Source organism: Rhineura floridana, chromosome 11 (assembly GCF_030035675.1).
Source record: "Rhineura floridana isolate rRhiFlo1 chromosome 11, rRhiFlo1.hap2, whole genome shotgun sequence".
Taxonomy (NCBI): domain Eukaryota; kingdom Metazoa; phylum Chordata; class Lepidosauria; order Squamata; family Rhineuridae; genus Rhineura; species Rhineura floridana.
The window spans coordinates 195,045-219,992 of record NC_084490.1 but is presented as its reverse complement, the minus strand read 5'-3'; the positions used below and the strand labels follow the sequence as shown (position 1 = coordinate 219,992).

The window sequence follows — 24,948 nt, the reverse complement described above, 5'->3', positions numbered from 1 at the left end:
CAGTTTGGGGTCACTGAGGTTCCTAGTTGGCAGTTTGATAGCCCTTCCGCAGTATTTAATTGGCAATTATTATAAACGTCAAGTCCTTGGAAATCTAAAGTCTTAAGGCAATGTCTGTCCAGTCAAAGCCTGGAGGTGGAGAACCAGCATGCCAATTTGTATTCCTCTACATGCCTGTCAGTACCAAATAGCTAGAAGGAGCCAGTGTCTTCGTCTCAACAAGCTCTTTGGCTTAAGCCTAGAGCTTGTTGGCTCTAATCCCTGCTCAGCCACAGAGCATGTAATGTTAACTAACAATGCCTCTAAGCATGTGCAGAGTAGCCTTTCCCTCACCAGCCCCATCCAGTGAGAAGTAAAGGACAGATGCATCAGCCTTTGGCCTGCAGGGAAGGAGCCCAGGGCACGCTCTGGCCGCTCTGAAGGCACAAACCAGGGAGTCAGAATGCCCTTTGTGACACCCCACCGCCGGCAGCCAGACCAGACAGTCCTGAGACAAGAGAGTTTATTTTTAGCACTGGAGGCCACTGCAGCCCTCCTGAGATCCATTTCCCAGCACTGGCTGTGCAAAAGCTGGCTGGGTCAAGTGTGGCTCTTAACCCCGCTGTCTGTCACAAAGAGCATGAGGAGGCCACACCTTTGCTTACACCCCCCCCCTTGAACTGGCAGATGGGGGGAGGAGGAGGTGGGAGAAACAATGAGGGAAAGAGGACGGCCCACCTATGACCCAGGAGAAGCTTGGACATGGGGTGGTGAGGAGGCGGCCCTGGTAGCAGCTCTCTAGGGGGCCATTTGCACAAACTCTTTGCCCAAACAGAATTTCACCTACATTTTGCAAGACAGACAATTTTCCACTTTATTGGGGGGGTAAGTGAGGCAGCCTGCTTACATTGAAGGCACATTTCACACACTCAAAGGGCAAACCACACCCTACTGGGACAGCACAAGAAAGGGACCCCCCTCCCGGAGGCAAAACTGCTTTTTAAAAAGACCCCCATGCCCTCAAGCTATGGTCCATGCAAGTAGCCAAGCTGTCAGCAATCCTGCTTACGTACGCAGATCTCCTTTGCCCCAAGCTTCCAACAGAGCTGCCTTCCTCCACCACCACACCGCAGACCCCTTTCTTCTTAGGAAGGCTTCAAGGCTACCAGGGTCACTGGCTCAAAAATCAGGGCATCCACCATTCCTCTTGACAGTGGGGAGAACTGTGCACAAAGTGTGACCCCCTTTAGTCCTGTTACCCAGAAGTCCCTTAATGTAGTCTGAGGAGTAGGCCGTGATGTCCCTCCTCGTGGAGGAGGGTGGGGATGTTGCTGAGTCTGTTCACCCTAGATCAGGTGGAGATGGCTGTCTTCCGGAAGGCCATACTTGGCTTTGTTCTCTTCAAAAAGCTGGTTGAGCTTCTCCAGGTAGTCTCTGTGTAGATCGTCAATGGCTTCCCGGGATGGATGAGGGGTCTTGGGCACAAGGATTGGGGGCCCCACTGAGGGGGGGGAGACAGAGAAGGAGTCAGCATCTCAAGGCAGAAAGAGTTCTACCAACTACTTGGCAAAGACCCCTCTTTTCCCTGGGGCCTCGCCTTCCCACCCCCCGGAGACCACTCACCACAAATTCCTCCACTAGCCAACTGGCAACTCACAAGGACTGCAATAGAGCAGGACTCTGTTGAAAGGGGGGCAAGAGCAACTGCTCTTTGTGTTCTTTTGTTTGCACTCCAGAAAAAAGACAGGGTCCTCCAGCTGGCTAGGCTTGCCTGCCTTTATCTGTGCTCTTCTCTGCTAACTTCCTTCCCTCAGACTGATATGCTCAGGGAAGCTGACCTGCCCCTCCTTCCTTTGTCTTCTTCTTTGACTGTCCAAGGAGAGAGGGAACATCTCCTTTGTCTCTCTCCTGGGCCATGAGGGCAAGACCCACGTCTGGGCACTGCGCCTCCAACTTAGTTAGTTGGAACTAGGTATGCCTTTCCTATCTACTATGTATTCTGATAAATAAATAAATAAAGTAGCTTTTCTTATTTTACTGTCTTAAGTCTCAGTGATCTCAATGCAGGGTAAAAGCCTGCTTCTTCGGTATATACACATACTGGCACACGCAGCTCAGACGGCTGTTACTCTCCATATGCATAACAAACTCAACCAAGAACTCAGCGTGCAAGGCCAGGATTCGGCCCTGAATGGCGTTATGAAGAGCAGCAGCCCAAAGTGCCTGCTCCTCTCCAAATCCACCCACCGCTGGGCTTGGGGGGGGGGGCTTCACAGCAGCAAAAGAGCTCCCCCTCCACAGACTTCAGGTTGCAAATCTAGAGAGCAGAACTCAGGTGGGGGAGAAAGACTAATCTGGAATCCACCACCAAAAGCCTTGGCAGAGGGAGATGAGCCTCAATTTCAGGAAGAGGGGGTCCCTTTTTAGCTGCTCCCGCCCCATGGGCAACAATTCACAGTGGTGCAGAGGGAGTGCCAGGGGTCCAGCTAGTCCCCCTGCAGGGAGTTGTGGCAGGCACAGCCAGCCTAGAAGCCTCCTCCCCCAACCAAAGTCCAAGGCTACAGCTGTGTTGCCAGCCAGGAGGGGCCACAGCAGGGTGGGCTGCACAATGCAGAGGCAGGACTGAAGCCCGGGGCAGCTTGGGGGCTTGCAGCAGCCTAGAGGCAAGCTGGGGAAGGCACTGGAGGTGGCGGTGGTGTTAACCTGGGCAGAAACAAGAGATGCACAAGGTGCAAACAGAGCTCCAGGAGAAATGTGCCAAAACTTTAACCTCTGAGGATTGAGAGGAGAGGCAGAAAGGCTGCCAGCCTCACCCAGCAATGGCTTCTGTCGAGGCCTGTCTTAAAGCCATAAAGAAGCCTTCCTCCCCCCCCTGCCACGCTTCTGTAGCCCCCCCCCCTCCAGGTCAAGATCTGGCTGCAGGCATGTGTGACGCACCCACAGTCTGGATAGGCCTCCGGAAGGGCAGAAGACCAAAGCTGTACTGGAAGACCCCCCGGGCGTGGAAGAGGGGCAGCGCCAGCCCCATGGCCTTCTGGAAGTGTTCCTGCACCGTGCGGATGAAGGAGCCCTGGGGGTTTGAGACCTGGTTGAAGAGCTCATTCTCCCCAAAGGAGAAGACGGGAACCAGGGCAGCGCTGAAAGGGAAGAAAGCGTAGAGAATGAGGGACCTTCCCCAGAGAATCTTTGGCTATAACCAGCCCCACATTAAAAGCAGTAATTTCCTTTCTCAACAGCCTCAAGGAAACATTGCATTTTGCTCCTGAAGGCTGGCACACAAGTCACCTTCTGCCACAGAGAAGCAACACTGAAGGGGTCAGGTTTGCAAAGGCCAGCCCATGGAGAAGGCCCACATGGACCAGAGCAGCCCCCCCCCGTTGCCCCCCCCCCAATTAAGCTCACCCGTGCTGCAGGGCCATCTTGATGAAACCTTTGCGGCTGAGAAGCTGGAGGGTTAGGGCACCAGGACGGGCCTCGAGCGACTCTGGGGAGCCCCCAACAGCGATGACAGCCACCTGGCCACCCTCAGGACGGCTGAGAATGTAGGAGGCACTGGCTTTGTCCGAGGAAACCAGCCCTGAGGGTGAAAGAGCAGAGGTCAACTCCGAGAGCAGCCCAGGCCTCTGTCCCATTCCTCCACCCCACAGAGGTGGCGGTCCCAGAGTCCCGCCTCACCCAGCCTTGCAGAGTCCCGCCTCACCCAGCCTTGCAGAGTCCCCTCCCCACTCCCCAAGGCTCACCCCCGCTCATGATGTAGTCTCGGAAGAAGGGGACCTTGAACCAGAAGGGGAGCATCAGGAGGTGTGGGCAGAGACCCGGGAAGAGCTCCGAGAAGCCGGTTGCCTCCGTGCAGAAGTTCCCAAAAGCCCCGGCCACCAACACCCCATGGGGGTGGAAGCCAAACAGGTAGTTGCGGGCAGGGTCCAGCTCAGCCGTCTTCACCAGCTGCCACGGGAAAGAGGACAGGTGTTGAGGAAAGAGCCAAAATGCAAGCCTTGCAGGGAGGGGCCGAGGAGGAGGGAGGAATTAAGGCAGAGGAGCACCCACCTGGGTCAAGGGAAAGACCAGAAGGAGGGGGCCTGGGCTGCATGGGCCAACTGCTGCCGCCTCGGGGCCCCTGCAGTGAATGACTGACAGCGGGGTGGAGCCTGCAGCCTCCCGCTCTCCCATCACCCCTGATCACTGGGGAAGGGCCGTAGCTCAGTGACAGGGCAAAGGCAGGGGGAGCAATCGCTGGTGGCATCTGGTGGCAGGGCTGGGGAAAACCCTGGAGAGCCACTGCCAGTCATAAGAACATAAGAAGAGCCTGCTGGATCAGGCCAGTGGCCCATCTAGTCCAGCATCCTGTTCTCACAGTGGCCAACCAGGTGCCTGGGGGAAGCCCGCAAGCAGGACCCGAGTGCAAGAACACTCTCCCCTCCTGAGGCTTCCGGCAACTGGTTTTCAGAAGCATGCTGCCTCTGACTAGGCTGGCAGAGCACAGCCTTCATGGCTAGTAGCCATTGATAGCCCTGTCCTCCATGAATTTGTCTAATCTTCTTTTAAAGCCATCCAAGCTGGTGGCCATTACTGCGTCTTGTGGGAGCAAACTCCATAGTTTAACTATGTGCCGAGTAAAGAAATACTGCCTTTTGTCTGTCCTGAATCTTCCAACATTCAGCTTCTTTGAATGTCCACGAGTTCTAGTATTATGAGAGAGGGAGAAGAACTTTTCTCTATCCACTTTCTCAATGCCATGCATAATTTTATACACTTCTATCATGTCTCCTCTGACCCGCCTTTTCTCTAAACTAAAAAGCCCCAAATGCTGCAACCTTTCCTCGTAAGGGAGTCGCTCCATTCCCTTGATCATTCTGGTTGCCCTCTTCTGAACCTTTTCCAACTCTATCATATCCTTTTTGAGATGAGGCGACCAGAACTGTACACAGTATTCCAAATGCGGCCGCACCATAGATTTATACAACGGCATTATGATATCGACTGTTTTATTTTCAATACCTTTCCTAATTATTGCTAGCATGGAATTTGCCTTTTTCACAACTGCCGCACACTGGGTCGACATTTTCATCGTGCTGTCCACTACAACCCCGAGGTCTCTCTCCTGGTCGGTCACCGCCAGTTCAGACCCCATGAGCGTATATGTGAAATTAAGATTCTTTGCTCCAATATGCATAATTTTACACTTGTTTATATTGAATTGCATTTGCCATTTTTCCGCCCATTCACTCAGTTTGGAGAGGTCTTTTTGGAGCTCTTTGCAATCCCTTCTTGTTTTAACAACCCTGAACAATTTGGTATCGTCAGCAAACTTGGCCACTTCACTGCTCACTCCTAATTCTAGGTCATTAATGAACAAGTTGAAAAGTACAGGTCCCAATACTGATCCTTGAGGGACTCCACTTTCTACAGCCCTCCATTTATTCCTACTCTCTGCTTTCTGCTTCTTAACCAATTCCTTATCCACAAGAGGACCTCTCCTCTTATTCCATGACTGTTAAGCTTCCTCAGAAGTCTTTGGTGAGGTATTTTGTCAAAAGCTTTTTGAAAGTCAGTGTAGGCAACACTGAGCTAGGTGGAGCAATGGCGTGATGTGGGATAAGGTAGATTCCCGGCTCCCTGTTGGCCACGCTGCTGCTGGGGCTGATGGAGTTAGAGTCCAACACCCCCTGGAGGGCCATAGCACCCCACCCTTAACTGACACCCAGCCAGACCTTTGGCCCACTGAGCCAGTCTTGGCTGGCTGCGGTCCCCAAGGCTTTCCTCCGTAGGGCCGGCCTATGGGGCACTGAAGCGTGGAACTTCCGTTCTGTTGCTGAGTGCTCAGAAGCTCCTGGAAGAGAAGACCCGGCTCAGCCCTGTCTGGAAGCCCCGTGTTTAAGCCCAAGTTGAAAGCTGTGCTTTCTCCACAGTGGAGGGAAAGATGCTCTGCACACACGCCATAGTCCCTTGCAACTCCTCGCCTCCAGCCTACAATGGAGGACTAATACTGACCATCCCCTTACGTGTTGCCGCAAGGAGTGCAGTGAGTGCTTCACTATGAAGTGTCCAGCTATGAAAGTTCATCATCCATTGCTGGGTTTCTGCTGTTCAAAGCAGGGGCGGAGTTTGGGCTCAAGTTAAGCCCTACAGACTACAACTGTGATGGGGAGGGTCAGGTAAGGATGTAGGGGGGCTGGCTGTGGGGTGGCCCCCTTCCCTGCCAAGAAAGAAAGGGCACCGAGAGGCTTCCACGTCTGCCCAGGGTGCAGCCTAAGAATCAGGCCCCAATTATCTGTCTCACCTTGATGGGGAAGTAGTCACGGAAGTGTCCCCAGATGGTCCAGCTGCGCACCCAGCTAGAGCGACGCCCCCCCTGGGCTGGTGTGTCCCAGTCCAGGTACAGCCAGGCAGCATAGAGGACAGCCAGCACCCAGCCGTCCCCCAGGAGCAGGAGGAGGAACAGCACCAGGCAGCATTGGGCTGGGGAGAGAGACAAGCCTGGATTAGTTAGGTTCACTCAGGGGGCTAGTCCTCAGTGCTTCCCCCGAAAAATCAGCAACCCCCCCATCATGCCAAAAGATCCCACACTGTAAGCAGCTGGAGGCATCTCTGGGAAAGGTAGCAGCCCCCCCCACCCAGGCAGCTTCCTACCAGCTTCATCCAAACCAAGCAGAGAGTTGTTAGGTGCTCAGTGGCAAACTAAAGGCTCCTCTCTTTGCACATGTTCAGAGGCACTTCCTCTTACCTTGGCCCCGGAAAACTGGCTCTGGAACAGGCACGGTTCGCCTGTTGCTTCCCTGAGAAAAGGGCGCCTCCGCAAGCAGACGCCCCCCAGCAGCTTCCGCGCCTCACAGCTGCCCAGAGAAAGCTCACTACCCGCAAGCTCCAACGCGCGCGCGCGCTGCCAGTCGCCAGGCTTCAGCGCCAGAGGGCGGCGTCTGCTCCCCGACACCATCGCCAAGATAGCAGAGTCGCCCCCTTGCCTAGCGAGGGCCCGAGGCAGCGCGCCTGCATCCTAGAAAGCAGCCGCACGGGCGTGGGGTGGCGTGGGGTCCTTGAGAGAGGCCAAACTCTCTCTCTCCCCCCTGACCTTTTTCGGAAAGGAGACCCAGGAACTTTAGGACCGAATTATACACCACAGGCAAGGCGAGGATCCTCCACCCCCTCCCGAGAGCCCTTTTAAGGTCTCCTCCCGGCACGACCGAAGCAGCAGAGGAAAGTCCCCCCCGCGGCCCTCCCCCCCCCGGAAAGACACCCAAGGAGCGGCTCATCTGGCATTCCTCGCTCCCTCCTCACCCAGCGCCAGGAAGGAGAAGACCCACTGCAACACCGCGGCTGTTTGGACGCGCCGCCGCAGGGGCAGCCGCAGAGGGGCGAACTGGACCCACATAGCGAGCACAGCGGGGCAGGGACCAGAGCGCAGAAGCTCCAGGCGCGTCAGAGCCGAGGCTGATTAAGACAAAACCCCGCCTCGCCCCTTCGCCCCGCCTCGCCCCTCAGCTCTGATTAGCCGAGGCAGCGGCCCCGCCCGCTTCTCAATGGTGGGGGCTTTACCTGGCAGCGGCTGCCTGCCTGGCTGCTATTCCACCGGGTCTGCGCCGGTTGTATTTGTGCCTGTTTGCCAGACAGGAGGTCCTCAAGGGAAGGCGCAGAGAGTCCTTTCCACAACTTGGCTGGTTCTAGACTTTCTGCTGTTGTTTTAAACGGGAGTGTTTGCCTCAGCGTCACCCTGGAGAGTGCGCCTGCCATTCGGACAGGGAAGTTTGTATAACGCATTCAGTGCTTCTTGACAATAACAGGAAAGTCGAAAGTGACAAAGACTTCGGGGTTGGGGTGGTGATCGACATGAGATCTGATAACTAGAAGGAAGCCCTTTCTTCACCCCAAGCTCAGTCCAGAGGGAATCACTTTGCACATGCTCAGAGGCACTCCTTTATCATCACAAGACTTTCCTTTTCTCCCATGCATTTTAGCATGTGTTTTTAAATTGCTTTTTAAAAATGTGTTTTAAATTTGTATATTTATTTTTAATGTTTCTAATTGTTGTAAACCGCCCAGAGAGCTTCGGCTATGGGGCGGTATACAAATGCAATAAATAAATAAATAAATAAAATCTCACATGACCCACACAGCTGGTCAATGTCCCCACATGGCCCAGGAAGTGGATTGTTGCTAATGTTACTATTAAATTTCTGTCCTGCCCTTCTTCCCAGAAGGCGCTCTGGGTAGCAAACAAGGGATAAAATACTAAAAACATCTTAAAACTTCTTAAAAACAACTTAAAAAACATATTAAAAGGCAATTCCAAACAGATGCAGACTGGGACAAGGTCTCTACTTAAAAGGCTTGTTGGAAGAGGAAGGTTCCCACAGAGCAGCACAGCACAGGCTGCCGGAGGGGAGGGGAGGGGAGGGGAGGGGAGGGCGGTGTGAGGTGGGGGCAGGCTGGTGGGGGCTGCCTTGCTCTTGAGGGGAGGGGAGGGGAGGGGAGGGGAGGGCGGTGTGAGGTGGGGGCAGGCTGGTGGGGGCTGCCTTGCTCTTGAGCGCATCAGAAGGAGAGCCCTGCAGCAGCGGCTGGATCAGGGCAAAGGGGGCCCATCTAGACCAGCGTCTGGCATCTCCCCCTGGCCAGCCAGAATCCCCTATGGGGCAAAGCTGATAAGCAAGAGGGACCTGGGGGCAGGGTGCCTTCCCACCCATCTGTCTATCCCATAATGCCACTTTGTTGCTTGTGATGTACATTCCATGGCTTCTACACATTGCTGAAATGGAGACACACAAACTGTTCATGCTTTTTATTACAGCATGCACTTCCAGACAAAGGGAGAAATATTAATAACGGAGCTGAATCTCGGTTTTTTAGATAATGTTTCCCCAAATGCTTGAAGTGCTCCACACACTTTCAGTGCTGCCTACGACCCCCTTGTAAAGTAGGCCAACACTGGCAAGCTCCTGCAGTTGCTGCAGCAATTGGTCACTGTGTCCAGCAGGGGCAGCAGCTCGGAGTTCTGCTGCTCATGGGAGGGACTCGGGAGGTCACTGAGCCCAGCGGGTGAGGGAGGGGCAAATGGAGGTGGCCAGCAGGGACGGGTGCTGGAGGCAGCCAAGGAAATGCGCCCCCACCATGCAACGGCCCCTTTCAGTGGTGTAGGACAGCATATGTGGTCTGTTCGTCTCTCCCTTCCTCCGGCATCTTTAAAGGAGGCTTCTTGAGTTCAGCATCAGACAAGGTCAAGGCTGCGTAGAGGATGCCAGGCTCCCCAGGTGGGCCAGAGGGCAGCTGGGGGGCTGCACGCTGGGGGGATTTTCCTCCTGGAATGAGAGGGTAGGGACATACATTGGAAAGAGGAACAGAGCAGCCCTTGCCATCTCCTTCTTCAGGCTTGGGCAGGCCGGGGGTGGAGGGTGACCACCGCTCCCTGGGCTCACCTTCAAAGTCAACCTCTTCGTATTCTCCTTCTTGCTTTCCCTTGCTCTGGGCAGGTGACCCCCTGCAAGAGAAAGCCTGGATGGTCACATGGGTGGTGCCCCCCTTGAAAGCCCCCCTGGGGTTCCTTGGGATTCTGAGGCACACTAGCAGCCTGCTTCAGCAGCTGGAATCCCTGGGCAGATGGCAGGACCCCAGTGGCCCCCTTAAACATCCCCTCCCCCCACACCAGTGCTATCCCACCACTTAAATTCCCCAGACCCCCACTGGAGGCTGCCTGGAGAGGCCACTGATGCAGGAAGGGGCTAGCCAGAGCAGAGGGTACCTGGCCAAGGGCCACCTCAAACCTGGAGCCAGTTCTGCACAAACAGGCAGGGCAGCATCCACCCGGAAGGGCCCCCTCTCCTCGTGGCCAATGCAGGCTTTACGGATGTGGCCCTTGAAAGCCCTGCTGGGCGAAGAAGGCACACTGCAACCTCAAAGGTACCCCCTGCCCTGCTTGCCAGGGCCCCCCCAAAACCTCACTGCCCTATCAGACATCAATTCCTACCCCCCCAGTGCTGCCTGAAGCATGTGGCTGCTGCACCATGGGAGCTGGATGAAAGAGGCCGTTTAAGCATCGCATGCAGAAAAAACTGCACCAGCACCCTACGCAGGGGAAGGAATCCTACACACCACGCGTTTAAAGCATATGATATGATATGGGAACTTTAGTTTGTCAAGAGTGCTGGGAATTGTAGCTCTGCAAAGGGTAAACTGCCGTTCCTTCCCAGGATTCTCCCCAGCGGGAGGGGATGGGACTCACCTGGTTTGGCGACACTTCCAGGAACAGCCTGGAAAAGAGCAGAGAGGAAGAAGAGGACAGTCAGAGAGGGTGGAAGCAGCGCAAGGGGAGGGAGAGAGAGACTCGGCCCCATTGCAGAGCAGCAGCGCAAAGTTCAAAATTATGCTCAGCTTGGAAAAAAGGGAGAGACAGACATTTTTTCCCTCCCTCTCTGTCCTAATTCTAGAGCCCCCAAGGGGTCATCCCATGAAATGGATGGGCAGGATATTCAGGACAGAGAAAAACAAGGACCTTGTCACGCAGGAGATGCATGATTCATCCGTTGGAATTTGCTGCCCCGAGGAGACCTGGAGTGGTGATGATGGAGGAGGAGAGGTCTGTTGAGGGCTATTAGTTATGATGGCCACATGGACCCTCCAAGCCCAGAGCCAGTCTCCCTCTGGACACCAGCTGCAGGAGGGCAAATCACGAAGGCCGGGCCATGGCCTCCCTGCCTGCTGGAAGGATGTTAGGCTAATGGCCCTTTGGGCCAGCCAGCAGCTGGGCTCTCCTTAGGCTCCGGGAGGGACCGGGCTCCGAGTGGGGCAGGAGAACCAGGGGCTGCTAAGAGCTGGACAAAGCCTGGGGCTGCTGCAGGACTGAATGGAGCATTCCTGGGTGGAGGGCTCAGTCCCTGCTGACCCAGAGGACACACCAGGCCAAGGGCCAGTCCCTTTCCTGTCTTCCAGTGCGGAGGCAGCTGCTGCTGCTGGGAGCCTGCCCTGAGGCCCGGCCACCCTGCCCATTTGCATCCAGGGCATCTGCAGCATTGAGAGGGGGGCCAGACTTGTGCATTGGCTCCTCCAACAAGCAGCAGGGGAAATGCAAGAGGAGGGGAGGCGGACAGCTGGGGGGCCTCCTTGTGGCCCCTTTTGGAGGGCGAGGTCGGAAGGAGAGCCTCCCTCCCACAGGATGATTGCCACTCCCTGATCCACAACAACCCTGCTACCTTTTCTCCAGGTGAGGAATATCACCAGCCCCAGAGCTATCACAGCGACAGGAAGGACTGTCCCAGCCACTGGACCCAGAAGGCTGCGGTCGGCCTGCTGCAACACTGGATCACCTGGAAGGGGAGGAAGGAAGGAAGAAGGAAGGAAGAGACTCATGCTAAAGTCAGGCTGAGCATTTGCACACCATCTAAACCAGCAAGTAGCCCAAGAGTATCCCTTTGAACGAGGTGCATGCACAGGAGCCCCCAGGCAGGCAGGCAGGCAGCAAGAACTTTATGCACCCTGAATGACACTGATTTGGGTGTCTGTTTCTGTGAGGAAAGAAATGCGGGGTATAAACAAACAAATAAATAAATAAATAACAAATGGCTGGTTAACAGATTGCACAAGAGCCCCCCGCCCAGCAGTTTGTGCTGGTTTCCCCTCAGCCCTGGGCCCTACGGCTGGGCAGAGGGGGGCAGCTGCCTCAGCTGCCTGAACCTAAGGGCCGTGAAGAGTCTGCACCTTGTCCTTTATTTAATGACGAGGTGCGCCTGGCGCCAACACTGTTATCTTTTTGGCGCCAGGTCAAGACTTCCTCTTCTCCCAGGCATTTTAGCATGTGTTTTTAAACTTGTATATTTGTTTGTAATGTTTTTAATTGTTGTAAACCTCCCAGAGAGCTTCGGCTATGGGGCAGTATACAAATGCAATAAATAAATAAATAATGTATTTTCAGGGAGTGGGGAGCCACTCGTGGGATTTCCTGCCTCAGGTGTCAGAATAACTTGGCTGGCCACTCTGGCTACTAAAATGCACATTGACTTGGGGAGGTGGGGCTGAAGCCCCATTTGGTGCTCCACTTCAGGCAGCAAAAATGCCCTTCCCAGCCCTGCCGCCCCCCTCAGAAGGAGGAAGGGCTGCTGCAGAGAGGGGATCAGCTGGGGGGGGGCTGGGAGTGAAGGGGGGGCTGATGCTGATCAAAACATGGAGGGGGTCTTCCTGAGAAGGGCCGCTGGGCCACATCACCTGTGACTGTGAGGTTTGTCCCGCTGATGGCTTGCCATTGCTGCAGCCCGTCATACAGTGTCCACAGAGAGAGACGGCAGAAATATATGCTGGAGTCAGATGGGGCCAGATTATCGATTCGGATTGAAGCGTGCCCCTTTGAGGGGTCCCCGACCAGAGACACCCGTCCTGTGTAGTTCTGGTGGGTATTATTCTCCGTGTGGTTGAAGAGGAAGCCCCCGTGAAAGTTCCCAAAGCGCCAGTAGACCGAGGCGGTCTGATTGGCCTGCCAGGTGTAGTTGAAGGTGCAGAGCAGGGTGATGGACCCCTTTGGCCTGGCCGAGAGGTGGCAAGGTTGCCAGATTTTGTACGGAGTGCAGAAAGTGCCACAATCTGTGAAGGAAGCAGAAAGGTGGGGAGATGGGGGAAAAGATTACTTGGGGCAGGCCGTGGGAGGACCCACCTTTTCCCTTCGGGGAGTGCCAAGCTCTCTGGGGAGGGGTTGGTGAGCCAAAGCGCCACCGGGGAACCAGGACAGCTAGGATCTGTAAGGTGGAAACAGCCCAGGGTGGGTGGCAGCGAGCACTTTCTAGAGATCAGTGGCTCAGCTGACCACAAGCTCTGCAACCTTTGCAGCGCATCAGAAAGAATGGTTTTTGCTCATGCTTTAAGTCCTTGAAAGCAGGACACCATGGAAGACCTTGAATTGTGAGCTGCCAAACTGCTCAGGTTTAGCAATATTCCTTACAAGCACCTAAACCAGCAAATCAAGCGAGAGGTGCCTAGATCAGAATTTTCATAACACCCCCTTTGACTTAGGCTGTGGCAGCGCACAACAGCTCCAACATGCTAGACTGTAGCAGAGACGAAAGGCCAGGATCAGGATGGACACAGAGTTTGCCATGTCTCCTCTGGTTTCCTTCCCTTCCCTTCCATTGCAGCCAACTGTGGGGTCAAGAGCCATGTTGGGGCTGTTGGTGGTTTGCTCTCTCCACCACCACCCACTCACCCCGGTAGCACCCCAGATTATTTCCCCCTGCAGGCTCATGCATAGCTGCTTCCCAACATTTCCATCCCAAGCCCAGAGGTGGGGCCCGTGAAGAAAGGAAGCCAACTCTGCAAGGCTGTTTTTGGGGTAACAGACAGGGTCCCAGGGGGCAGGAACAGAGGAAGTCCCCTTCTTTGCCAATATTTCTGCCCTGGAGGATGGTCGAACCCTTCCCCCACCCTTGCTCCTTGTCCCACAGCAGGCACTTCTCTGCCCCACTTCCAACCTTGGGGTCCCGGACTGCAAGTTGGAGATGCCTCTTGGCTCTTGGCTGGTGCTGGCTTCGGGTGGCTGTGCTCCAGTTTGGATGGGACCACGCTCTCTGTTGGGGAAAAGTTTTCCAGAGGCAAGTTAGTCTTTCTTGCATCCTGAGTTCCTATGAGAAACAATTCCTTTCCATGAAAGTGCTTCATGGGCAGACTCAACATTTTGGAGCTTGAGACAGAAAAGCCAAATGTTGACACCCCCTCCTCCTTCTTTCGTGGAAGTGGCAGGAGCAGCAGTATGATTATCCTATACTATAAGATGTTATGCTGTCACACTGTCATGACATCATGCAACACGCCTTACAAAACAACAATTTGGGCTCAGTGGTGGCAGCACCAGGAGGCCCTGCGCTTCATGTGGAGCTCAGTGCAGAGGCCCAGAGCTTGGTGCAGAGCTTGGTGGGCCTGTGTGGTAGGTCTGGAGCACACTGGCCTAGGTCTTGGTGACTCCTGGGTAGAGGGGGAGGGAGGGGAGTTCTGCTAACCCCAGTGGTTGAGGGGTAAGGGGCCTCTGGTGACCCAGGAGGAAGGGAGGATTTAACAATGGTAGGTGGAGTTGCCAAGCAAAGCCAGCAGGGGCGGCGCCCCTAATAGATACATAGCAAAATAAGCTTGGGTTGTCACCTGATTAAAGAAATTTTGGCTAAATAATCACAAGTTGGTTAGTCTATCAGTTTATTTATTCATTCATAAATTTATATTGGGGGGAAGCAATAACTCTTTTTTGAAAAAAAAGTTATTTTTTTTTTACTATAAACAACAATTGTATGGGTGGGGTCGCTCAGCAGGTGCCCATCACAGCAGCTGCAGGAGGCAGCGCAGAAGGGCAGGAGGCTGCAGTGGGGAAACCATGGGGTAGCACAGCAGGATTCAGGGGAAGGAGCTACAATGTGCCGCCCTGTTCTGCCTGCTCTGTGCTTGCAGCGAGAGCCTGGTGGCTGCTGCGGCTGCTGACACACGTTGTTGTGGAGCGTGCATTTGGGATGCTGAAGGTGCACTTCCATCACACTGCAGGGCGTACGGTGAGGACTCCCTTGGAGACAGCCAAGGCTGCGGCCATGTGTTCCACTCTGCACAAAGTGGCCTTGAGACAGAGACTGTTCATCACGCTGGAGGAGCCAAGCCATGATGCCCATAGGAGGAGCCAACAGCTGGCACCACACCAGGGCCAGGACCCTAGTAGCATTGCCGTCCAGGAATGTGTTGGGTTTAAGCAAGCTTGTGTGCTGCCCCCTTTGATAGGGAGATGTTCCCTCTAACTAATATTTGGGGGAAATCCCTATGTACCTGTATACCATGATGTAACTTCCTTAAAGGGTGGGGTTATTTACCTTCCTCCTCCTCCTTTGTCTGGGGATATTGTAGATTCCTGCATACCCACCATTATAGAGCTTTAACCTCTAGCAGAGGCAGCATGACAGATGCTCTTCTGGGAGCATCATCACCAAAGACTAAAATGGACTAAGACTCCTACTTGTTCCATCTAAGCTAGAGCCTATGTTTCCTGAACATATGAAAGCTCGTGAGTAAACGTTTAGACTTTTTACCTAAGAAGATTGTCTCTGTGTATTTGTGTCTGAGGAAAGGTGGGCTGGTTGATTCTCAAAATCCGCTGTTGTTACTAAATACTTCTGCTAAGAAATAGGACTACATAAAAATGTAAATGTACTGCCTTCAAGTCGATTCCGACTTATGGCGACCCTATGAACAGGGTTTTCATGAGGCTGAGAGACAGTGACTGGCCCAAGGTCACCCAGTGAGCTTCATGGCTATGTGGGGATTCGAACCCTGGTCTCCCAGGTCGTAGTCCAACACCTTAACCACTACACCACACTGGCTCTCACAAGACTACATACTGTTCCTATTTCATTTTTAAACCAAACAGAATGTGCATCAGGGAATTTTCCAGGGACTGATGAAGCACACAGCAGGGGGAAGGGAGGGAACAGCTGAGGATTTCAGCCAGGGGGAGCGGCTGGGATATGGAGAGGGGCTTGTGCTGGAAGCCTGGCTTGCATGGGGATGTGGTCTCGCCGCTCTGGTGCCAGCGTGCCAGGGCCACTGGAACAGGAGTCGCCCCAGAGACAGGGCCCACATCATCACCAAGCAGGTCTGTCTCCTCAGAGGACTGGCTGTGGCAAAAACAATAGACCAGAGACCGAGACTGCTCAGCAATGGTTGCGGCATTGTGGGCACTTCCCAAAAGGCCCCCAGGGCAGCGATGGCCACCACATGCCTGCAGGATGGCCTGAGTGGGATGTGACCAAGTGCATTTGACATCCCCACCCCACTTGTGAACTTGCCTGGCTATGCTGGGGGTGGCTTAGACCTTAAACAAAAGATCTTCAGCTAGCTGAAATGGAAGGTTTGTTTTTTAATTAAAAGTGTAAACAATCTTGCACAGCAGAGTGTTACCCAGTGAAACTGCTGGGATGAAGTAGGACCTTTGTCAAAGGAAAAGAAAGAAGCATCCAGCCTCTGCCTGATAATTTCCCTCATTTTCTGACTTCCTCTAGGCTAATCTGTCACAAACAAACTTGAAAAATCCTTATCACCTCATCCATTTGCCAAGGCAAGGAAGGTCTGCGAGTTATTCTGGTGCTTTGGCAGATTACATTGTCACTCCTGCTCTTTAAAAAAGTCCTGGGTCTCTGCACCCCTTGCGCTATGCTAGTGGACATGACTAGTATGGGACATGAGAAGGAACTGCAATTATTATTGCTGCAGCCGAAAAATGACAAAAGCCAGCAGCAGGAAATGCACTCAAGGGGCATTTGGGAGGTGCAACAGGTGAAGGGGTTATAAGCAACTGATGTGCGCTCATTGCCCCTCTCTCACTCCCAGCACCTCTGGTCTACCACCAAACAACTGGCTTAGCTCCTGTGGCTCCTCTCTCTCTCTCTCCCTCCTCCCCACCGGGTTATTCAGTCCAATTTAACATTAGAGCAGCTGGCAAAAGGAAGGCCAAGTCAATAAAATATTCCACTGCACTGGCAATCATTCTTCCAATATAAGGTCTTTAACGGTGGGTCTGTAAGTGACTGTGGAGGCCCATCCTAGATCCACAGAACCTCCCACAGTGAGGACATCGGTTTCCAGATGGAAGACAGCCGTGATAAAGATGTGCTTGATGTGCCTTCCGCTTAGCTCATTTGTCCCGTTCGCCCTGTATTAGTGCTTCTTCAAAGTCAATAGCACCTTTGATAATAGCCGACCTCCATTTGGGACGTTCATGGGCCAAGACTTCCCAGTTCTCGATGCTCATTTTACATTTTTTTAGATTTGCTTTAAGAACATCTTTAAACTGCTTTTGCTGTCCACTGGTATTCTGTTTTCCATCCTTAAGTTGGGAGTAAAGTGGCTGCTTTGAAAGATAGTGATCAGGCATTCGAACAACATGGCCAGTCCAGCAAAGTTGATGTTAAAGGATCATTGTTTCAACACTGGTGGTCTTTGCTTTTTCCAATACGCTAACATTAGTCCGTCTGTCTTCCTAAGTAATTTGCAGAATTTTCCGGAGGCAGCGTTGGTAGAATCTTTCAAGAAGTTGGGAGTGGCATTTATAAATGGTCCATGTTTCACAGGCATACAGTAAGGTCAGTAGTACAATGGGTTTGTAAATAAGCATTTTGGTCTCCCTGCAAATATCCCGATCCTCGAACATTCTACGCTTCATTTGGGAGAATGTGGCACTCGCAGAGCTCAGATGACGTTGAATTTCAGCACCGATGTCAGCTTTTACAGAGACATGGCTGCCAAGATAAGAAAAGTGATCAACATTCTCCAGCGTCGCACCATTAAGCTGGATTGATTGTGCTACAGAGGGACTAGTTTGCACCTGCTGATGAAGCACTTTGGGTTTTTTGATATTAAGCGAGAGCCCAAGCTTTCCATATGCTTCTGCAAAGACATTTAGGAAAGTTTGAAGATCCTTCTCTGAATGTGTGGAGACTACATTACCATCGGCATATTGTTCTACAACAGAGGTTGTACTTACCTTACTTTTTGCTTTCAGCCTACTGAGATTAAAAAGTTTTCCATCTGTTTGATATATGATTTCCACACCAGTAGGAAATTTCCCTTCAATCAGGTGTAGAATCATAGCAATGAAAATAGCAAATAAGTTTGGAGCAATGATGCATCCCTGTTTTATGCCTGATCCGACTCTGAAAGGATCGTTCTGAAAGCCATTGTTATCCAAAATTGTCACCATCATGTTGTCATGAAGGAGTCACAAGATATTCACAAATTTATCAGGGCATCCAGTTTTCAGAAGGATGGTCCAGAGAGTAGTTTGATTCACAGTATCCAAGGCATTAGTCAGATCAATAAACGCCATATATAAAGGTCGGTTTTGCTCCCGGCATTTTTCTTGCAGCTGTTGTGCAGTGAAGATCATGTCCACTGTCCCCCTGGCAGGGCGGAAACATTATGGGATTTGACGCAGAGCTTGGAAAAGTTACTTTTTTGAACTACAACACCCATCAGCCCCAGCCAGCATGGCCACTGGGTTGGGCTGATGGGAGTTGTAGTTCAAAAAAGTAACTTTTCCAAGCTCTGGATTTGAGGAGGATATCTTGAGATAGGTAGGAGATGATTTGTGAGGATCCTTGCAAGGATTTTACCTGTGGTAGCAAGAGAGATACCTTGATATTTCCCACAATCTGTTCTATCACCCTCTTAAAAAGAGTGATAATTATGGCGTCCCTAAAGTCTTCCAGGATCTCCTCCCTCATCCAGATCTTTTTGATAAGCTTATGAAGTTGTTATGTAAGTTCAGGCCCACCTTCTTTAAAGACTTCAGCAGGAATCCCATCAGGTCCACTAGCTTTATTAGTCTTCGTTTGATTAATGGCTTTACTGACTTCATCCAAATTAGGGGATACTGCAAGCTCGTCTCTAGTATGTTGTTGCAGAATTTGCAAGAAGACCTCACTAGCCACAATGGAGTTACGATTAAGGAGGTTGTGGTAATGCTCTTTCCAGCGCAGTGCAATAGACTCTTTGTCCTTAAGAAGTTTGGTACCATCCATTGAATGCAAGAGATTCGTACCATAATCCCATAAATTGGATCAATGGACTGAATTTCCAAATCTGTCTTAACTACAACTAGTGACTGCCAGGAGGAAGAGGCATCCTTGAACTGTTTCATAAAATGAGAAGCTTTCCTGTGGGGGCGGATTCCCCTCCAGTCCACACTGGGGGAGAGAGAATTTAAAGGGAAGGGAATCCTCCTCGCACAGTCATGGTCAAGGCAGTCCAGGCTCACCACCGTAGCTCCCCAAGCAACTATGAGTTGACAGGAGAGCTGCATAGATTATATTTTAAAGCATAAGTGCATCTAATCAAACTCAACTAGCCCTTGCACATGATGCCAGACAGGAGCTGAGGAGGATTTGTGGAATATTCACTCTCCAATACGGTTAAACAAATAAACCCAAAATAAACACTATTTTAAAGGAAGTGGCAAAAGCTCTTGGTGATTGCAGAGAGAAGGAAACACGTTCAAATGAGGAAGAGCAGACAGTGGAACTCCCTCCTCCCTCACGAGGAATAAGCTGGGTAATCAGTCACCGCAGCCAGATGGATCAACAAAGGGTTGTATGCAGCATCATTCCTATCATGCTCTCCAGTAACCTGTCATGTCCATTAATTTCAATGGGTCTACTCTATGACTAATGATGAATACAACTGGAGGAGTTTTGTGATGGCACCGTACATGAATATCAACTTTATTATGGAAGAAGCTTTCAAGGATTATAGCCCACTTTCTCAGGTGCATGAAGTATTCACTGGGGTTGGTAGGCATATCTCCATGCACATGTGGGTGGTTGTGGGGAGGGAGAGGGAGAGAGACATGAAGTGAGAGGGAAATGAAATGCAAATATACATGTTTAAGCTAGGTAAATATATGCAAAATAATTGCAATGTATGTAAAATTACAGAAGGTAGCATAATGACAACACAAATATGTTGGCATTGGTAAACTAATTTAACAGCTGTTCTGGGATAAAACCCCACTTCTATCCAGGCCACAGTTGATAAAAGTTTAGAGGTGGAAATGGCTACCAACTTGGATGGCTTTAAAAGAGGATTAGAAAAATTCATGGATGTTAGGGCTCTCAGTGGCTACTAGCCACAATGGCTACATTCTCCCTCCTCCACTATCAGAATGCTAGTTGCTGGGAATCACAAGTGGGAGAGCACTGCTGTTGCACGCAGGTAGGCTTCCCTTTGGGGCAGCTTGGTGGCCACTGTGAGAACAGGATATGCTGGGCTAGAAGTGGCCATTTGGCCTGGTCCAGCTGCTGCCGCAGGGCTGTTCTATCTGTTCCTAATATGATTTGCTCCTCGACAAATTGTTTCTTCAGCAGCCTATACCTCAGGGGTAGCCAATGTGGTGCCCTCCAGATGTTTGAACTAACCCATCTCACCATCTCCATCACCCAGTACAGCTGATGGTCAGCGATTATGGGAGTTGCAGTGTACAGCCTTTGGGGAACACCATGTCTTTACCTCATTGGTAGGAGCGTGTTTGGAGGACCAGGTGCTGGGCTTCACCACCCATTATGGAGGGAAGGCCCGTAGTTCAGTGGCAGAGCAGCTGCTGTGCATGCAGACGGCACAACGTCCAGCCCCCAGCAGCATCTCCAAGCAGGACTGAGAGGGACCCTTCCCTGACACCCCAGGGAGCCGCTCCCATCAAGGCAGACTATGCTGGTCTGGACTGACCTCTGTGGTCGGGCCCCGTACCAGGTGGCTCAGCATAGCCAGCGGTCAGGGATGGTGGTAGGAGCTGGAGCCCTGCAACAGCTGGTGGGCCTCAGGTTGGCCACCCAGCCCTGCCAGGTGCATTCAGCAGATTCTTGCAGCTGGAACAAGGACTCTTTTCCACAAAGCAAAGTTTGGAAGTGCAAAACAAGGGGTTGGCATCCCAGAATAAATGAATCTGTGGAGAGGGGCACCTCTCTCTCTTTCTCTGGCGGCTTCATCCTTGGGGGAACTGGGGGCTGCTCCCCTCAAGCCCCTGTTGAGGCAGGATACCCCCTAGAAGACCCCTCCGCCACCAGGTTCTTGAGGGGTCCTCCAACTTACCTCCAGTTAAGGGCAGAGCCAGAAGTAGCAGGACTGGCACACCCTGGGGCAGCATCTCCTTTGGGCCAGAGGCTGCGTGGGTCTCTGGGTCTTCAGAGAGCATAGGCCATGTCCTTGGGAGACAAGCTGCAGCTGCTGACTGCAGAATCCAGGAAACAGGCTTCACCCTCAGAATTGAAGATGTTTGTGGGAGATTGAGCAATGGCCAGGCATGGGGAAGTCGTCATCCCCATCCCCCCCGGAGAAGAAGGAAGAAGAAGTGGGGCTTGGATGTGTGAGGAGGGTAGGGGAGGCCTGTGAGCACAGATGCTCCTTTCTCCACCCAAGCCACAGCAGGCGCTCCCATTTTCATAAAAGGGTGGACACACGCAGCAAACCTGCCCTGCGAGGTGGGCTTCTGTCTCCTTGAACTTTCCCCAGATTGTCTCAGTGGGATTTGGACTGACAGTCATGAGTTCACCCTGTGGGGTGGGAAACCTATTAAGACCTAGAGAGATGTATGAGATTACACATAGTGTCAAGAAAGTGGCAAGGGAGGCGTCTGTTCCCCTCTTGTGGTACTAGAAGCCTGTGGGGTCTTTCAAGGAAGCTGAATGGTGTGAGATTCAGAAGAGACCCCTCCCCGCCACAAAGGACTTCTTCACACACCAGCACTTAGTTCAGCTGTGGAATTCACCCCCACAGGAGGCAGTGATGGCCACCAACTTGGACGGCTTTAAAAGAGGATTAGACAAATTCATGGAGGAGGAGAAGGCAAGTGATGACTACTACTAGCCACGCTGGCTGTGCTCTGCCTGCACTGTCAGAGGCAGGATGGCTCTGATTGCCAGTTCCTGGGAATCACAAGTGAGGGAGAGCTCTGCTCTTTGCCCTCTGGTCCTGCTGCTTGCAGGCTTCCCATAATGGGCATCTGGTTGGCCACCGTGAAAACAGGATATGCTGGACTAGATGCTGGGCCCCTTTTGGCCTGACCCAGTGGCTGCCACAGGGCTCTTTTAAAGATGGTCCTTCCCCGGGTTTTAAGATCTGCAGAGGAAATTCTTCTCCTGAGATTTGTGGGGTCTCTGGACAGGCTCTCTCTGCAGTGGCCCATTGACTTTGGAACAAAAATATGATAGCATTCTTCAAGTACATGAAAGGTTGTCACTCAGAGGAGGACCGGGATCTCTTCTTGATCATCTCAGAGTGCAGGACACGGAATAATGGGCTCATGTGACAGGAAGCCAGATTTTGATTGGACATCAGGAAAACCTTCCTAACTGTTAGAGCCATATGACAATGGAACCAATTACCTAGAGAGGTGGTGGGCTCTCCAATGCTGGAGTCATTCAAGAGGCAGCTGGACAGCCATCTGTTGGGAATGCTTTGATTTGGATTCCTGCATTGAGCAGGGGGTTGGACTTGATGGCCTTGTAAGCCCCTTCCCACTCTACCATTCTATGATACTATTCTAACCTCCCCTCCGAGGTGGGCTCACCATGATGCTTTTTGTCTGCAGGTGAAGATGCACCCCTTTGTCCAGGCTTTTGGGGGAGGGAGGGAGCTCCTTTGGAGGGAAGGGCAGGATAGGATTTAAATAAATACTAATCAATAAAAATAAATATTGGCTATTGGATTTCTGTGGCTGCTGCTGGTTTTTGTTTTTACACTGAGTTCTGCCTTCTGTTTTTCATTATTAGTCTTCTTGCATCATCTTTCCTTTGGACTGTGTATATTTCTGCCTGCAACTTGGAAAGGGGGCTGCAAATACTTTTCATTAATGAGGAAACAACGGAATCGTCCCGCGCTGCAAGGGGAACAGGCACCTGCTGGGCCGCCCTTGCGGGGAACTGGATTCAATTACCACTGGGGACTGGGGGCCCTTTGCGGCTGCTTCTTGCGCTCTTGAGACCCCCTCCTCGTCTCCTTCTAACCAGGCACCACACGTCCCACAACAGCAAGGGCCGCCCTGGGCTTCCCCACAGGGCAGGATCCCTCCCCGCTCTCCAGCAGTGCCAGTGGGCGCCCCCGGCTCCTGGTCGCCTCGCCTGGTTGGCAGGACCCTTTTGCCTTGGGGGGTGGCGGGGGGCGTCCCCTCGGGGGTCTGCGCCGCCACCCCACGCCGTGGTGTTGCCCCTCCCCGCCTTCCTCATCAGCATGAGCCCCAGACGAGACGTTTCTGCTTCCTCCTTGCAGCGCCTCCGTGAAGCCAAGAAAAGAAGGGGGAGAGGAGAGGGAGGAGAGGAGGAAGCGGTGCCGACCGCCGGCCTCGCGACCACGCAGCTCCTCCCTCCCTCCCTTCCTTCCGTTGGAGCAATGTTGGGGCCGGCGCTGAGTCAAGCGGGAGGCGGAATCCCCCAACCCCCGTCGCCCTTTCCATCCCCGTCCGTTGCCGGCCTGTACTGGAGAGGATGCCCCCCCCTCCAGAACAACAGGGGCAGCCCAACCTCTGTCCGGGCATCTCTGGTCGGCCCCTAGTCCGGAGGCGGGGATCTGGCCCTCCAAAGGGGGCAGCGCCTCCACAGTCCCGGCGGGGCAGGGCCGAGGTTGGCAGGGCCACCCAGGAGATTTGTGTAAGTGTGATGTTGGGGGCCCTGCTGCTGCCCCCTACAAGGAACCCTGCGTGAGCATGCAAAGCTGGGGGCCACTGTCGCAAACCCCACCCTTCACCATGGATGAGCCCTCCCACGCTTGGTTCAGGAAACCCCTACCCAGCGGGACGCTTGCCTCAGCCTGGGTCAGCTGGGCTCTCTGCCCCACAAGCTTCAGCCCTTCCACGTTTTGCCCCACCACTTCCTGCACCCCTTTCCCCCAGACAGGAAGAATCTCGGGAGCCCAGCCCCTGGACCAAGACCTCTTGCATTTCCAGCCAACCTCTCTGTAAGAGAGCTGAAGCCAGCACCCAACTCTCACTCTGCGCTCCCAGCGATGAGGAAGCCTGCTTTCCCTTAGCACCCCAAAATCCTTTCTCCCAGGGACAGGGGCCTTAGGCACATGGGGATGTCTGAATGCCCTGAGAGGTTGGCAGCCGTGCACGCAGATGCGACTGTCCAATGTCCATCCCATTTATTAAGAATAAAGAAGGGAAAGTGGAAGGGAAATAAAATGGGGCTTCTGTAGCTCAGGCTGTCTGATCCCAAGACACTACTTGCAATTACATGTTTGGTCTCCTCACAAGTCAGTTTCCAGTTCTCTGATAATCTGTAAATTTATATATTTATTGATTTATATCTTGCTCTTCCTCCCAGCAGGACCCCAAGGCGGCAAACAAAAGCACTAAAAACACTTTAAAACATCATCAAAACAAAACAAAACAAAACATCTTTTAAAACATTTTGTAAAGCTTTCAAAGCACCTTTTTTTTTTGAAAGAGGAAGGTCTTCAGTAGGAGCCGAAAAGATAACAGAGATGGCACCTGTCTAATATTTAAGGGGAGGGAGTTCCACAGGGTAAGTGCTGCCACACTAATGGTCCGTTTCCTATGTTATGTGGAACGGACCTCCTGATAAGGTGGTATTTTGCACCATCTACAGCTTCCGGACCAACCTCAAGGGCAGCCCCACATAGAGTGCATTACAGTAATCGAGCCTAGAGGTTACCAGTGTGTGGACAACCATGGTCAGGCTATCCCGGTCCAGAAATGACCGCAGCTGTCTTACCAGACGAAACTAGTCAAAGGCACTCCTAGCCACTGAAGCCACCTGGGCCTCTAGCGACAAAGATGGATCCAGGAGCACCCCCAGACTACGGACCTGCTCTTTCAGAGGGAGTATGACAACATCCAAAGCAGGCAACTGACCAATCATCCGAACTCGGGAACCACCAACCCACAGTGTCTCCATCTTACTAGGATTCAGAGTCAGTTTACTGGCCTTCATCCAGCCCACCACAGAATCCAGGCAGCGGTCCAGGGCATGCATGGCCTCTCCCGATTCAGATGTTACAAAGAAAAAGAGCTGGGTATCGTCAGTGTACTGCTGACACCTTGCCTCAAATCTCCTGATGACCACTTCCAAGGGCTTCACATAGATGTTAAACAGCATGGGGGACAAGATGGTACCCTGCAGCACCCCACAGCACAAATGCCAGGGGGCTGAAAGATAATCAGCCAATGCTATTCTCTAAAAACAACCCTGGAGATAGGATCGGAACCACTGTAAAACAATGCTTCCAATACCCATCTCATCAAGTCGGCCCACAATGATACCATGGTCAATGGTTTCAAAAGCCGCTGAGAGATCAAGTAAGAGTAACAGGGTCACACTCCCCCTGTTCTTCTGATAAAGGTCATCCATCTGGGCGACCAAGGCCGATTCAGTCCCATAACCAGACCTGAACCCAGACTGGAACAGGTCAAGATAATCTGTTTCATCCAAGAGTACCTGCAATTTCTGTGCCACAATCCTCTCAATCACC

At 52.6% G+C, this 24,948-nt stretch overlaps 2 protein-coding genes across 2 annotated transcripts; both read right to left on the bottom strand.

Moving 5' to 3' along the window:
* Nucleotides 1–827: 827 nt before the first annotated feature.
* Nucleotides 828–7,409, bottom strand: LOC133366564 (2-acylglycerol O-acyltransferase 2-like). Its single transcript, XM_061589796.1, has 6 exons — nucleotides 7,255–7,409; nucleotides 6,260–6,438; nucleotides 3,720–3,924; nucleotides 3,382–3,556; nucleotides 2,917–3,116; nucleotides 828–1,480 (listed from the first exon to the last, which is right to left on the bottom strand). The coding sequence occupies exons 1-6, from the start codon at nucleotides 7,346–7,348 to the stop codon at nucleotides 1,326–1,328; spliced, it is 1,008 nt and encodes a 335-aa protein (XP_061445780.1). The 5' UTR covers nucleotides 7,349–7,409; the 3' UTR covers nucleotides 828–1,325.
* A 1,328-nt stretch (nucleotides 7,410–8,737) lies between these two features.
* LOC133366377 (paired immunoglobulin-like type 2 receptor alpha) lies at nucleotides 8,738–20,717 on the bottom strand. The gene is made up of 7 exons (XM_061589408.1): nucleotides 20,554–20,717; nucleotides 13,419–13,514; nucleotides 12,166–12,537; nucleotides 11,157–11,270; nucleotides 10,190–10,217; nucleotides 9,387–9,448; nucleotides 8,738–9,269 (listed from the first exon to the last, which is right to left on the bottom strand). The coding sequence occupies exons 1-7, from the start codon at nucleotides 20,654–20,656 to the stop codon at nucleotides 9,097–9,099; spliced, it is 948 nt and encodes a 315-aa protein (XP_061445392.1). The 5' UTR covers nucleotides 20,657–20,717; the 3' UTR covers nucleotides 8,738–9,096.
* Nucleotides 20,718–24,948: the final 4,231 nt, after the last annotated feature.